The 13,371-nt window shown below is 48.4% G+C and overlaps 3 protein-coding genes across 3 annotated transcripts; 1 reads left to right on the top strand and 2 right to left on the bottom strand.

The window, feature by feature from the left end:
• Positions 1–2,277: 2,277 nt before the first annotated feature.
• Positions 2,278–5,668, bottom strand: EDB82DRAFT_503225 (glycosyl hydrolase family 3 N terminal domain-containing protein). The gene is made up of 4 exons (XM_025726438.2): positions 5,537–5,668; positions 5,007–5,164; positions 4,565–4,953; positions 2,278–4,513 (listed from the first exon to the last, which is right to left on the bottom strand). The coding sequence occupies exons 1-4, from the start codon at positions 5,630–5,632 to the stop codon at positions 2,484–2,486; spliced, it is 2,673 nt and encodes an 890-aa protein (XP_025581005.1). The 5' UTR covers positions 5,633–5,668; the 3' UTR covers positions 2,278–2,483.
• Positions 5,669–7,441: 1,773 nt separating this feature from the next.
• EDB82DRAFT_433869 (Delta(14)-sterol reductase) lies at positions 7,442–9,005 on the bottom strand (the record flags this gene model as incomplete). Its single annotated transcript, XM_025726439.1, has 3 exons — positions 7,442–8,532; positions 8,582–8,886; positions 8,944–9,005. The coding sequence occupies 3 exons, from the start codon at positions 9,003–9,005 to the stop codon at positions 7,442–7,444; spliced, it is 1,458 nt and encodes a 485-aa protein (XP_025581006.1).
• A 500-nt stretch (positions 9,006–9,505) lies between these two features.
• EDB82DRAFT_503246 (mannose-6-phosphate receptor binding domain-containing protein) lies at positions 9,506–11,357 on the top strand. The gene is made up of 2 exons (XM_025726440.2): positions 9,506–10,198; positions 10,280–11,357. Exons 1-2 carry the CDS (start codon positions 9,843–9,845, stop codon positions 10,872–10,874), a joined length of 951 nt encoding a protein of 316 aa, XP_025581007.1. The 5' UTR covers positions 9,506–9,842; the 3' UTR covers positions 10,875–11,357.
• Positions 11,358–13,371: the final 2,014 nt, after the last annotated feature.

The raw sequence follows: 13,371 nt of genomic DNA on the forward strand, positions 1-13,371 counted from the left end.
GCAACATTTACCAACTTGGGATCACTATCATCTGCTTGTCGAGGGCTTGAGCTTGCCTGACGTGATATACGATGAAAACTAAGGAATTTCTAGCCAGTCAGTATCCTTGGTAAGCGACTGTGCACCCAGCTGATCTCAATGATAGGTATATCTCGAATATCATCTTTTTGATTGCTACTCAAAACTAGTTATCGGTCCGATTGGAATCACTCAGGCGGCAAGCGGCATATTTGCCTCTTATTTCTGGGCGAAAAGCTTAGAAACGAACATACAACGTAGCACCAAGACGTTAATGTACCCTTTCGGTAGGACTTGCTCTTTTTCCTACTCTTCCATCCATATGGATAATGCACTGACGTTTATTTCATCGGCAGTTATTTTGTACCATCAAAGGACAACTTACATCATGGACTTCACACTGAGTGTCGGCAGATCTATCACGACACCAATTAATCTAAGGGCATTTTTGAAAAGGGATTGAAGAGAGCATCTGGGTACATGTCAGTTGACAACTAACCTGAAATTGCTTTGATATCACTGCTGTGTGATTGGGATTCTGTGTTGATACGGGTGATGCTCATCATTGGGGCCACTTCGTCTTTTGATTGAACGTTACCAACGTACATGCACAGGCTTGTGATCATGTTTCTTGACCGGTAAATTGTGATTTGCCTAATTTCAACTCGATTCCCTCAAGCATCTATCCTGACAAACTTTACGTGAAAACTTGGCTAATTTGCTAAACATCTTTACAAACTCAAGACACAGACAAGAATCGATATCAAGGCAATATCTACACAGGTGCGTCATCTCCGAAATTTGATCATGATTCTTCAAGACGCATGTCTCAGGAGTGTGAAACACAAACCATGTGACCGCCCACTGACGTTTTGTCTCAAAAAAAGACTCAATGCTCGTTCCGTACTATCTACCCCCTGCCTACCGTGGCGGTGTTAGACGCCTTGCTGAGAATGTTCTTTTTATGGGATTGCCAAGATTCAAGGCAGAAGAGCAAAAGTGCAAGCGTTGCAAGAAGAAGCTACCATCTTCGAATCGGCTAGTTGTTGCATTTGAAGACAGAAACAGCGGCTTGTGCATGACTGTCCGGCCTATAACACCAAAGCCAGCAAAGGACAAGAGAAAGATTGACGATTAGTGTGGATTTGCGGCATGATCTACAGAAATCAAAGGTTTGTTGCATCTGTCTCTATTTGGCTATACTTGCGAGCCAACTTCTAACGTCGAATTAGTAATGACACGTTGTCATTCGTGTACATGGCATTAGTGCTGTTGGACCGGGGTTCCATTTACGAGAAGCCGGTACTTGGTCCTGTATGTAAAGGATGCAGAGAATGCTGAAGTATCATCGGTCTCCCCGAAACTCGTGATACTCTCGTATGCTGCCACATATATCATATCATGCCTACGAACCTCAGTTTCCTGTGCCCTATGAGTGAAGACGGAGCTAGATGTGCTTTCCAACAACAGCCAGGTCAAGTTCTGTCTCCAGTTATTTGTGCTACTTCAGATTCATCATTACATCCTTTTGAGTAATAGTGATGCAGCAGGTATCATTTCTAGCTTTCGTTTGACGTGTACTAATGTCTGACTCATCCTAGGTTTCCGAACGAAATACCGACACTTGAAACCGACCTTCGCCTCCTTTCCCCTTTTACATTCGTATCTCTCTCGACAACTATACCCAAAGCCATATCTGCCCACCGATGCCACTCTCCTTGATTGTAGAATCAGCAACATTACACCTCGAGAGTATTTCAAACATCGGGTCTCAAGTTGGCCCAAACTTTACTGTACTCGATACGCTTCCGAAGATAACGAGATTTTGTTGAAAGGTAAACCCTAGTCATCATTGATATCTCGTTAATAGTTTGTGAACTTCGTGAACCTCTGTATTGTCCCAAACTCACAGTGTTGGGCGGGAGCTTGTCTCTCAATGTCAATAACAGACCCACCGCTTCCCTTGACTGCATGATGATGTCCGCAATCTTTCCTTGTTTACGGAGTGAAGATTAAAATGCCTCTTCGGGACGCTGTTCGGGGGTTATGCCGGGAGACAGAGGCCATGCATCCGGCGCCCCATCCCTATCGCTCGGTAGCCAGTCACACTTAGATATTGGCAACTCAGGGGGGCGTCAATAGGCCTTTTATATAGGCATGAATAGTTTCCAGTCATTCTTTCATGTGCGGATAAAAGGGGGGAGGGCGGAGAGTGCGTCAAGCGCCGGCGGTAGTAGCAAGTATTTTAAGGTCATACCATACAAATTACATACATCATCTTATTTCATACGAGGAACAAGCTAACAGGGATGTTATCATATGTATGAACGAAAAATTTATTTTCACGCTTTGTCAAAATAATTATGCTGGCCATTGACGTGACTGGCACAAAGTTATTCTACCGTTTACATATCCGTAGACAACCTTTCAGCTTCAAGAAACATATCCCATCAATCCATTTTCCACTACAGTTCAGCGCTGAGAGGCAGATTGCGAGAGCTGCTACCAACCCAGATCTTCTTGGCGTGATCGGTGATCACCCAGTTCTGGGCATTGACGTCCCAGTTGCTCAGATCACGACGAGTAAGCTGAGCGGTGAATGTGGCACTCTCACCAGGAGCGATGTTCTCGAGACGCTCGAAACCACGGAGGACACGGATGGGTTCGTTCTCACCACCAAGGCTGACGTACAGCTGGGGAACCTCGTCAGAAGTGGCATCGCCAGTGTTGGTGATGGTCGCGGTGACAGTGTAAAGGACATCCCAAAGTTGAGGGTTGCCGCCAGGAGCACCACCAGAAGCGAGACGGGGCTGAGATGAGCCGTTGAGAGCGTTGGGAGGGAGGAACTCGTCGGCGGTGTCACCAAAGTTACCCTCAATGTCGTTGGAAGCCTCTTGGGCGGAGGAAGAGGTGTTGAGGAAGGGGTAGATGAACTTGTAAATGTATCGGACGCCAGCAGGGAACTTGTAATCGTCCAAGTTCTTGCTAAAGTTGCCGTAGCTGGGGGCAGGAATGGTGTTTCCGACAGGGGCGCTGTAAGAGGCGTTGCTGACAGACTCGACCTTGAGGTCAGAGTACTTAAAGGTGGTCCAGGACAGACCGAAGCCAAACTCGTAGAGAGGGGCAGCAGAGTCGTTGGTAGCTCGCTTTCCGTTGGTGCTAGGGGATTGTTTGTCAAAGTGACGGTAGTCGATGAAGTTACCCTCAGTGAAGTCCTCTTGGGGAGCACCCTCGCCGTTGTTGGCCTTGTAGAGAACCTCAGTGCCGTAGCTCTTGGCAGTGCGGCCCCAGGTAAAGACGGAACGTCCAGGGCTAGTCTTGCCGTAGAGGATGTCAGCGATGGCGTTACCAGTCTCTTGTCCAGGAACACCGGCCCAAACAATAGCGGTGATGTTGGGGTTGTTGTGCCATTCGGTCAGCAGAACGGGGCCGACGGTGTGGAGGACGACAATGGTGTTAGGGCAGATGGCGGAGACGTTCTTGATGAGCTCATCACCTTGGTTCCACAGAGTGAGGTTCTTGCGGTCACCGTAGTTGCCATCAACTTCGATGTAACCCTCGCCAGCATTGGCATTGGCAAAGACGATAGCGGTGACGTTGGGCTGGCTGATGAGAGCCTGTGTCTGGGGCCACTGGTTGTTGTTGAGGATGCTCTCGTATCGACTGCCGTCCTGAATAGCCTGGAGCGAAATACCTTGATCGGGGGTGACGAGGTAGGGGAATTGAGAGGTTCCAGAACCCCATGACATGGCAAGAGTGCCGTTGTTGCATCCACGATCGCCGCAACCGTTGGGACCGGCAGGATTGGGGCCAGCGTCCTCACCAATGACAGCAAGGAATTTGGGCTTCTTGAGAGGAAGCGAGCCAGAGTTCTTGAGGATGACGGTTCCCTTTGCGGCAGACTCACGAATATGGCGCTTGTGGTCGTGCTGAACATCAACAGCAAAGTTGACCTTTTCTCGGTTCTCTTGGGCGTAGGTCTGGGCAAAGCCGTACTCGTCACGAGTCCAAGAGGAAAATTTGATGCCGGGTTCCTCCTCAACAGATCGACCAACCTTGAAGAAAGCGGCCATAATTCGAGTAGCCATGTCGTCGATTCTCCAAGCGGGAACGGTACCGTTGACAACAGCGAGGGTCAGGTTTCCACCCCAGAAGCTGAAGCCGGTGTTGAACTCTGTGTCACCGGGCATGGTCATATCAAGACCGGCAACGGCAGAGGCGGCACCAGTGTGCTGAGCTTGCCAATCACTCATGACGAAACCCTGGAAACCCATCTCGTCCTTGAGGATTCCGTTGAGGAGCTTGGAGTTTTGGCAAGCGTACGAGTTGTTGACCTGGTTGTAAGAGCACATAATAGAGCCAACACCAGCGCGGACGGCGTCGGCAAAGGGCCAGTTGTAGAGTTCGTGCATAGTCTTGTCGTCAATGTTGGAAGACAGAGACTCGGAAATGTTGAACTCGCGAGACTTGACGTCGCCTCGTTGACGGAAGTGTTCTAAGGAGTGTTAGTTTGTTCTTGTAGATGTTTGAAGTAACTTTAGCATACCTTGCTCGTTGGCGACGTAATGCTTAGCACAAGCAATGACACCAGAGTCTTGGATTCCCTTGACAGTCTCGGCCATAGCATGACCAGCGGCATAGGGGTCGACGGTGAAGCCTTCCCAGTTTCGCCCACCGGCAGCGTGACGGCCAAGAGGGCCCGTAGCAGGGCCAAGAGCAATGTCGATGCCCTTCTCCTTAAATTCGGTACCCAGCAATCGTCCTCTCTCATACCAGAGAGCCTTACTCCAAGAAGCGCCCGCGGTGACACCAGTGGGGAAAGCGCTGTTGTAGTCGGAGAAGCGGATTCCGAGAGGACCATCCTGAAGACAGAGACCTCGCATACCAAGACGAGGAATAGATCCCACGTTTCCTACACAGCGTTCGCCTTGCCATCTGACGACAGAGTTAGCTGGGGATCAGAGTGTGTCTTGTCGCTCATTACTTACCCAACACCAGTGGTCAAGTTGACCTTTTCCAAAAGAGTCAGCTGGGACACAAAGTCCTTTGCCTTGGCGTAGGCTTCCTCCCAACCAGGAGCTTCAGGGTCCATCCATGGTGAAGGATAGTGAGGAGGAGAATAAGCGAGTGTGTCTCGCGCAACGAGCTTTTGAGTGTCAGTATGAAGATCAAGAACCATTATTCCAGCAACCATCGCAGCTGGCGACGCAAGGAATGAGAGGCGCATCTCTGCAAGCAGATCAAGCGCCTCGGGGGGTGATCTCAAGATCGGAACGGGATGCGAGAAGAATGTCAAGGCTACAAAGCCAGTCAAAAGCGTAGAGAAGAACAAGAAAAGGGAAGAAGTAGAGGATGATGGCGATATAAGCGAGGACGGCAAGTTCAATGATCAGAAGCAGAGACATGATTGAGACTGGTTTCTTTGTGAAGATGCCGCGTTTGCAATGCAAATATCGTGAGAAAAGAAAAATGGCTGTGGCCTGGCGAAAGTTGAGATGAAATGAACGGAGTAGCTTACATTGACTCCTGCCAAAGTATCAGGGACTTGGGCAGCAGCTGCAGTATCACTGCCAGCAGCCAAATAAACGGCTGCGGCAAGCCAATTGGCCTTCATCTTGTCGGTTTCTTGCTGTAGATATAACTAAAGCGACTGTAAGAATATTTGTGAGTAATTTGGGTCTAACAGAATAATGAATGCTTCTCTATTTAAGGAGAGCAAGCGAGGGAGGGAAATAGTGACTGACAGGAGTTTACAGGGCTAGTCCAATATAATGGAGGCTAGTTATAGACCCTGGAGGTTGTAATGTTAAAGACGACGACACAAGATGTAGGTCAACATGAGAAAAAGAAGAAGAGGAATAGACGAATTTATATAAAACAGACAAAGCTTGTCCCATACAGAGTCAAAATGTAAGTAATAAACGCACGACAGATGCTGTGGTCATTTTACAAAGTTCAGCGCGCATCCATGCCATGAATGCATGCTACCTTGAGTTTAAACCATGCAGAGACCACTCCACTGTAAACTCTTTGCAAATCCCTTCCTTTCAGAGTTTAATCACGCGAGACCGGTTCTATCCTCCTAGCTACCCGTGCAAAAAAAAGAGAAAGAATACCAAAAAATGGGGAGTTTATGGACATCGTCATCAAAGTTGTCTCTCAGTCTTTACCCCACAAATCAGCAAAAACACGCCGCTGGAGGGTTGATCATGGTTGGGATTGGACAATTGCTTATTGAACAGGGTCTTGGGTCTATGGGTTTATGCTAGGTCGTGGGGTAAAAGGGCCGATGTTGAAAGAGGAGAAATCCTTCTTTCTATCGGACTGATCAGAAGACTTGAGCCTTGCCTTGCATCGAAAAGACGCGGTAGTATTCTTGCAGGGCCATCATTGACGTCACATCGTCTTGTCTTTTTTTCATCTCCCTTCTGGTTGATGCTCTTTTGTTTACCCGTCTCACAATTAAGAACAGGGATTTATACATCAACAGGTTGAGTTTATGGTCGGACACTTTGTGAATCATGGTAACTCAAGTCTGACAAGGTTACACTACAGTTTTCCAGCTCATCACTTCGAGGTCAGAGTCGGGTCGGTCAAACGAGAACCATGGATCGGCATAGCTAAATTTCCCAAAAAGGTCATACAATCTTTTATGCTTTTACCCTTTTGCTTCACTTTGTCTCTCCGTTATTTAGGTCAAAGTTTAAGTCTGATTCCACAGCATATGCCTCGGTAGTACAAAATTACGTCTCCTCTTTTATCTTGACCGGTTCGATTCGACTGTCTATAAGCTGTTATGCCCCTCCCCATTCCCCACGATGAGGGTCGGGTCTTACTATTCTTCCCCGCAAAATGGGACCAAGAGATCCCTGTTAGTCTCTTAGTCCAAGAGCGATCGTTTGTGTCCGACGAACGCCCGTGGAATTGCGGCCCGTTGATCCTGTGATGCGTTTCTTGGATCATCTAGTCCATATTGGTGATATTACTTCTGTTCTACCGTAGTTGATCCATGAGATGTTGTTCGGCTACGACATAAATACGGATTGCTCGGTTGTGCCTTGGTTTACATGTAACGGTCTAGAAGTGGCGCAGTTGAAAGTTGGGGATCATGGACATGACATGCGAGGCAATTGGCCTTGGATAGACACGAATCTTGGGTTGTATGCATACTGCACACGTTTAAAAACGACAAACATTATTAGTTAGATGACGCAGTAGCTCAATTCCTATACAGGAAGGTGTGTAAGCTCTCATCGTGCAAACTTTTCCTTCGAGGAACCTCACGATATCCCAGCCATTTGATCAATGACCCCATTATACTACATTACATTCCTCGGACCGGTAAACCGACAAACGGCCCCGAGATCATTAAGGACCTTTGTCTCCTAGGCCTCTCTCCAGTTTTTGTCTCCATATACATTAATTAGTAAAGGCCGGGAACGATTCGAGACCGAACAATCTTGCGATACTCCTCCCAGTCCTTGCCGTACTTGCGGTGGCACTTTTCGTCATCGCGGCGCTCGCGGTGAACAAGAAGAATGCCAAAGTAAAGGATGTAAAAGTAGGTGATCAACATGCCCCATCCCTTGGCCTCACCCTGAACGACCTCACGACCGTCGCGCATCACAAACGCACCCTCGACGTTGGCTCCGGCGCTCATGATCTGGTAGCCAGCGAGACCCGTGGGAAGGCAGTAAGGCCACGACTGAATCCAATCGCCAAGGTAATTGATGTGTCGGGACATACCCCACCAGCCAGTTGTAAGCAGCTTGCTACCCGTCTTGGTCTGGATGTACTTGAGGTGTGAAACCTTGGGGTCGTTGGGGTTGGTGCGGAAGCGGTTCTTCTCGTTGTTGGCCGAGCGAAAGATGTAAAAGCCAAGACCGATAAGGCCGAGCATCGCGGCGAGACCCAGAGGACCGAGCGAGACGGGGTGAACGGAGAGGTAACGGGTCTGAAGCGAGTATACATAAGGCACCCAGACAATGTCGCCGAAAGCAAGCATCATGCCGAAGCCGTCGGTGGTAATGTCCATTGTTGTCAAAATAGCGGGCTCGTTCCACCAAGAGTCAAAGACATACAAAGCTTGGACAGCGGTGATGAGGATAGAGCTATCGGTCACAAAACCGTAGTTGCGGTACTGTTGAGCGCACCAGGAGCAGTTCATAATGATCCAGCCCATCATGCCAGGTCGGAGCTCAAGGAATTCCTTAATGTCGACCTCACCGATGAGAGGAATCTCAATACGGGGGTTCAGTTCGCGACCAATGAACCAATCGTACAAGATGTTACCCGAGTGGCCTCCGGCAGCGAGCTCGCGGTTCTCCTTGTTGCCATGCTTAACACTGAAGCTTCGGACGTAGACGAATGTCGCAACGAGATACGAGTAGATAATGTTGGCGGAAAGGATCTGAATAAAGTTCTCCGACATAAAGGTCCAAACAGGGAACTCGGCGCCCTGAGCAAAGGTTCCGGCGGCAAGGACAGCGAGAGTGAAAGTGCTAGAGTACAAGGCTAACAGGGGTTAGTTATATAGATTTGAGCTTTGAAGAAGTTGACGAACTGTTGAATCGGTAGTTGAGTCTTCCACCGGAGCGCAACTCGGTACCCTCAACCTCGATCGCGGGCAAGACGCGGTAGAGGATCAAAGACAAAACATTGTATCCGATGACGGCGAGTGTTCCGTTCCAGCTAACAAGACCAGCGACTCCATTGTGAGGCCAGCCAACCTCTTGCTTCAGCGCATCGAGCGAAAGAGTCTTGGGGTGTAGAAGAGAAGGCGCAGGACAACCAGAGATATCGTTGCAGACAAAGTTGAAGACGTATACGAGAACGGGGAGGAAGAATGAGATGGCAAAAGCTCCAGGACTATAATTGTGTTAGTAACACACTTGACTTAAAAGAGATAGAGTAGAATTGACTTACGGGCCAAAGAATTCGTAGCCGTGCTGCTCTTGCGCAGGAGGCTGTTTAGGCTTGACGGCCATTGTTGAGGTTGTTATTGGGAATTGAGGAACAACCGTAGAAAATTAACTTAAAAACAGTTAAACGGTTGAAAACCAAGACTGTTGGGAAGACAATGTCAAGTCTTTAAGTTTTAATAACGTAAAGAAACAAAACAAGCCATCAGGGAGAGAGTCGTTGACGAAATTACACGACTTTTAGTTTGATCTAATCTAAGCGTCCCCTATACGCCCTGCGTATTGGCGTATAGCGTAGAGAGCTAGGGACCAGGTACCGGAATTTTCGTTTTTTTCCCTCCTCTGTGAAACCCTTGTCGTATTCGGCATTGTCTCTTCGTCATCGGAGTTGCAGCAAATCAGAGCTTGTGTGGGACTTAGTTTCAGTGTAACCAACGGGAACTCTATAGCCGACTCTCCGACGATGAATGATGTTGTCATCGGACAAATAAAGACCCGTTGGTTTTGACAAAGAGTTCTAATATTGGACCAGGAACCAATCATAAGCTCGGAAGAAAGCCCCTTGAGGTATCCGTAAAGTGACATGGAGGACAGTTTGAGGTTTTGGATACAGGGTCACAACGCGTAATCAGGGAGGAAGCACTTCTTTTATTATCATCTTGACCTTCATCTTTTGTATTGTTCGTTTTATTCTGACTCGCCTGTCTCTTTTGGCGACATTCATTCATAGACAAGTCTTGTCACAACCCTTTTTACTCTCAACCCCTTCGTCTAATAGCCGACAGTAGATCTGTCTGTCTGTTTGGAAGGAACGACATCCATTCCAATTCCGACTCATTCCCTTCAGTTTCATTCTCTTAAACAACTTGTCTCCCTACGATAGCACGACAGGATCGATTCACGATGCGGTTCCAAACATTACCATTCGTTTTATCTTTTGCCGCTGCCGTCAGCGCAGACATGGCAGAGGTACCCTCGACGACAGTACCAGTCCCAGCATGTACCGCAACATCTCATACCGGCATGGGAGGTTTCTACGATCTACGACCGGATATGGCCGTCGTTCCCGATAAGAACACCAACAAGTGGGCTGTGACAAAGGACTACACCTCAAAGGGATACGATTACGGCAAGAACTTTACACTGAACCTCTGCGGCGCCGTCGTCGAGCCCGTCACCAATGTTTATGGTGTTGAACCTCCTTTGTGGCAGAACGTCAGCGCATATTATCAGGTGGGAGGCGAGGTCTTCTCGATAGGGTTGGTTTGAACAATATTCTCCCCCAGGTGTCTTTCTTGCGCCAATTGGAGAATGCGCCGGCTAACAGGAAATAAAAACAGTTTCGAGTCAATGGACTTGCAGAGTCGAGGTCGTAAGCTGGTCCTTCAGTACACGGGAGGATCACCCTGCGGCGCCGACGCCAACAAGACCGAACCCGTCTACAAGCGATCCGCCCAGCGCGACTCTCCCCTCGAAGACGAGAACGACGATGCGACCGCTTACACGCCCGTGCCCGAGCCCGAGGAGCCAGTGGAGGAAGAGCCCAAGCCTAAAGACACCCGAAGACGCAAGTCGACCACCATCTCTTTTCACTGCGACAGAGACCCTGGGCAGACATCGGCCAGTTTCTCCTTTGTTGGCACGGACCCTGACGAGTGCGCCTACTTCTTTGAAGTTCGATCTTCTCACGCTTGCGCCCATGCTGAGCCGCACAAGCCCGGTAGCGTCGGGCCTGGCAGCATCTTTGGTCTCATCGTTGTCATTGCCGTACTCGTCTACTTCCTTGGCGGCATCTTCTATAACCGCACCGTCACCCATGCGCGTGGTTGGCGCCAGCTTCCCAACTACAGTCTCTGGGCAGGCATCTGGAGTTTCATCTGCGTGCGTCAATCCTTTTCTGGTTCCTCTTCTAAACCCGAGCGATACTCCCCCTGAGTTGTTTTTTAATATCATTTTTACCTCTTATCCTCCCCCTTTCTTTTTTTGAACTGTCTGTAAAACTGGGAAATACAACGGCGAGAAAAAAAAACATGGGGCTGACGGATGGGATTTTGCCTTTTTTCTTTATAGGAACTTTGTTCTTGCTGCTTCACGGCCTGCCTGCGACGTATGGCTGTTCGACGTGGCTATCAACAAGTGCACTCAAGTCCTAGCCGGAGAGAGCAGGACCGAGATGCCGAGAACCGGCTGATCGACCAACTAGATGAGGAGTGGGAAGATTAGGTTATAGACGGATAGAAAGTGGTGGTGCTTTACTGTTTAATGGGAGGTCTGGGTTTGCGTATCGTATATAGAATGAACATGGAAGGGGTTTACGGCTTGCACGACAATGGTCATACATTGAACTGAGTTTTGAGAGATGGTCTTGTCTCGTAGAATACATGTCAAAATTGATGCCATTGATGCCATGGTCTTTGTTCCCTCAACAGCCCTTGTCAGTTTAACCGGCCGCTTGTGTGTTGAGTTGTAAGCTTGTAAGCTGGACTTGTAATTCCGCTACCCTGTACCATCAACTTTGACACACAATTCTCGACCGAGTCATCCCACTGGTACTTCCGAGAGATCCTAAGATAATAAAACCAAGTACCTTGAGATAGCCTTTCAAAAAGACTCCACTTGTAGCAAGGGAAAATAACATCTTGCAAACGAGACCTGAGACTTGCAGGAGGCCATAGAACCATGTGTGCATATTCGCATCGTGGTTCCTCAGACTGCCACTTCCTGTCATATCTCACTCAGCCACATGAGAATTAAAAAATCAAGATAGACTGATAAATGTCAAAGTCCAGTGTGAGCGGCACGGCCCATTCCATTGAGAGTTTCTTTAGCCTCCTTTTTTCTTCCACTTCTCCAATCATTCAACTAGATTCTTCCAGAAAAAGCAAAAGCGAGTACAAAACATGATCCAGAAATGACAATACCCACATGCTCTAGAACTGACGGCAGCCACAAAAACGACGCAGGCGATGCGATTGGGGGGAGGTTTGCAGGTATCTCGTGGGTTTGCGCACTCACAAACACGCGGCTGCTGACGAACTGCAGTAGCATGGAAACGAGGAGAAGAATTACTCGCAATCAGGGATCAACAACGTGCCACATGTCAGATTGACAGAACCATAAGGAGGCTGGTTTTCTTCTTCTTGGGATAGCCGCTGCACGAGGGAAACACGACAACGTCAACGGTGGATGCAGTCTTGGTAGAAAAGAGAAAGGTTATCTTCTCAAAATTGCCCCCACATAACGAAAGGTCACTCATGTCCGGCTGAGTATCATAGGTACACTTATGTTTGATCAGCGTCCAAGAGATCAACGGACGGGGAAACTGTCCTGGTCAGATCAACACTGCAGGGCACTCAAAGTAGAATTAAATGTTATTGCTCCGACGCATACGACTTCGATGCCCAGATGTGACCGATCCTCGGAGAACAGATACAAAGCAAGATCCCAGATCCAATCGACCATCTAACCATGGACCCGGTGCGATCCAGATATGCAAGCAAAGCAAACTGAGATGGGAAGGGTGCACTTCATTTCTCATTTGGATGACCTGCGCACAAAGCAAAAGACCCTTGCAAGTCCTTGTTGTCTCAACAGGCGGAGGGCCTCCTTCTTTTTTTCGTCCCCCCAAAAAGCGTTTAGTCGTTTATTCCCGTGCAACAGCTGTCCTTGTTTCGGCCCCTGGGATGATTTCTCGCGGTATGGTACTCGGGAATCTGTCTGAGATTGCTTGTTTGCCTGCAATTCCAATCCAAGTCTTCGGTATACGGAAATAAGACTCTGATAACTGAGATGCAGCAGGTGGTACATTTGATGCATAGAGGACGTAATATGTGTAATTGCAGCACTGCTGGGCCAAGTGATTTGTGTCTTGCGCATTCGATCTGTATGTCAATGCCAAGTTGACAAGTCATGTGTTCCATCTCGGTATCTCGGGGATTGTCCCGTTTCGTGGAGCTGAAGGGCCTCAAAAACAGGCCCTCTGCAAAAAAGAAAAGAGCAAGGGAAAAGATGATGACAGAAACTCCTTACATCTTGGCGACGTTAGCCACTTGTAAAAGTCTTCTCGAAAATCAGATAAGGCTTGGCCCTTCGTCTTATTAACATGGTACTTGATACTTATTCCTTTCCTTTTTGTGTATGAGCTGTGCCCAATCTGTGAACAGCGGCGCTCCGACAAAAGACTTCCAAGGCTGGTGCAAGCCTGGCTTGTTGAGCCGCCGGAGGGGAACGGGCCCTGTTTTTCCGTGAAGCCATCGTGTAAGGTGATGCATCATAGGGTATCATCTAGGGAACGGTGATAGCCAATTCATGTCGACAAACATGGAAATACAGTTCTTGGGTTCTCGGGAGCTTGTGTGTATTCGTCTTTCTTACATCGTCGTAATGAGCGTGGTGCTTCGAGTTCCTGAAAAAGGAAACCCAGATCTTCAAC

This window comes from Fusarium venenatum (genome assembly GCF_020744135.1).
Source record: "Fusarium venenatum strain MPI-CAGE-CH-0201 chromosome Unknown EDB82scaffold_3, whole genome shotgun sequence".
NCBI lineage: Eukaryota > Fungi > Ascomycota > Sordariomycetes > Hypocreales > Nectriaceae > Fusarium > Fusarium venenatum.

Excerpts from the sequence above, each read along its gene's own strand:
- EDB82DRAFT_503246 (XM_025726440.2), top strand. The coding sequence starts at position 9,843 with ATGCGGTTCCAAACATTACCATTCGTTTTATCTTTTGCCGCTGCCGTC. Across the intron at positions 10,199-10,279 it reads GGCGAGGTCTTCTCGATAGG|TTTCGAGTCAATGGACTTGC; the intron begins GTTGGTTTGAAC and ends AAATAAAAACAG.
- EDB82DRAFT_503225 (XM_025726438.2), bottom strand. The coding sequence starts at position 5,632 with ATGAAGGCCAATTGGCTTGCCGCAGCCGTTTATTTGGCTGCTGGCAGT. Across the intron at positions 4,954-5,006 it reads AACTTGACCACTGGTGTTGG|ATGGCAAGGCGAACGCTGTG; the intron begins GTAAGTAATGAG and ends CTCTGTCGTCAG. Across the intron at positions 4,514-4,564 it reads TTACGTCGCCAACGAGCAAG|AACACTTCCGTCAACGAGGC; the intron begins GTATGCTAAAGT and ends AACACTCCTTAG.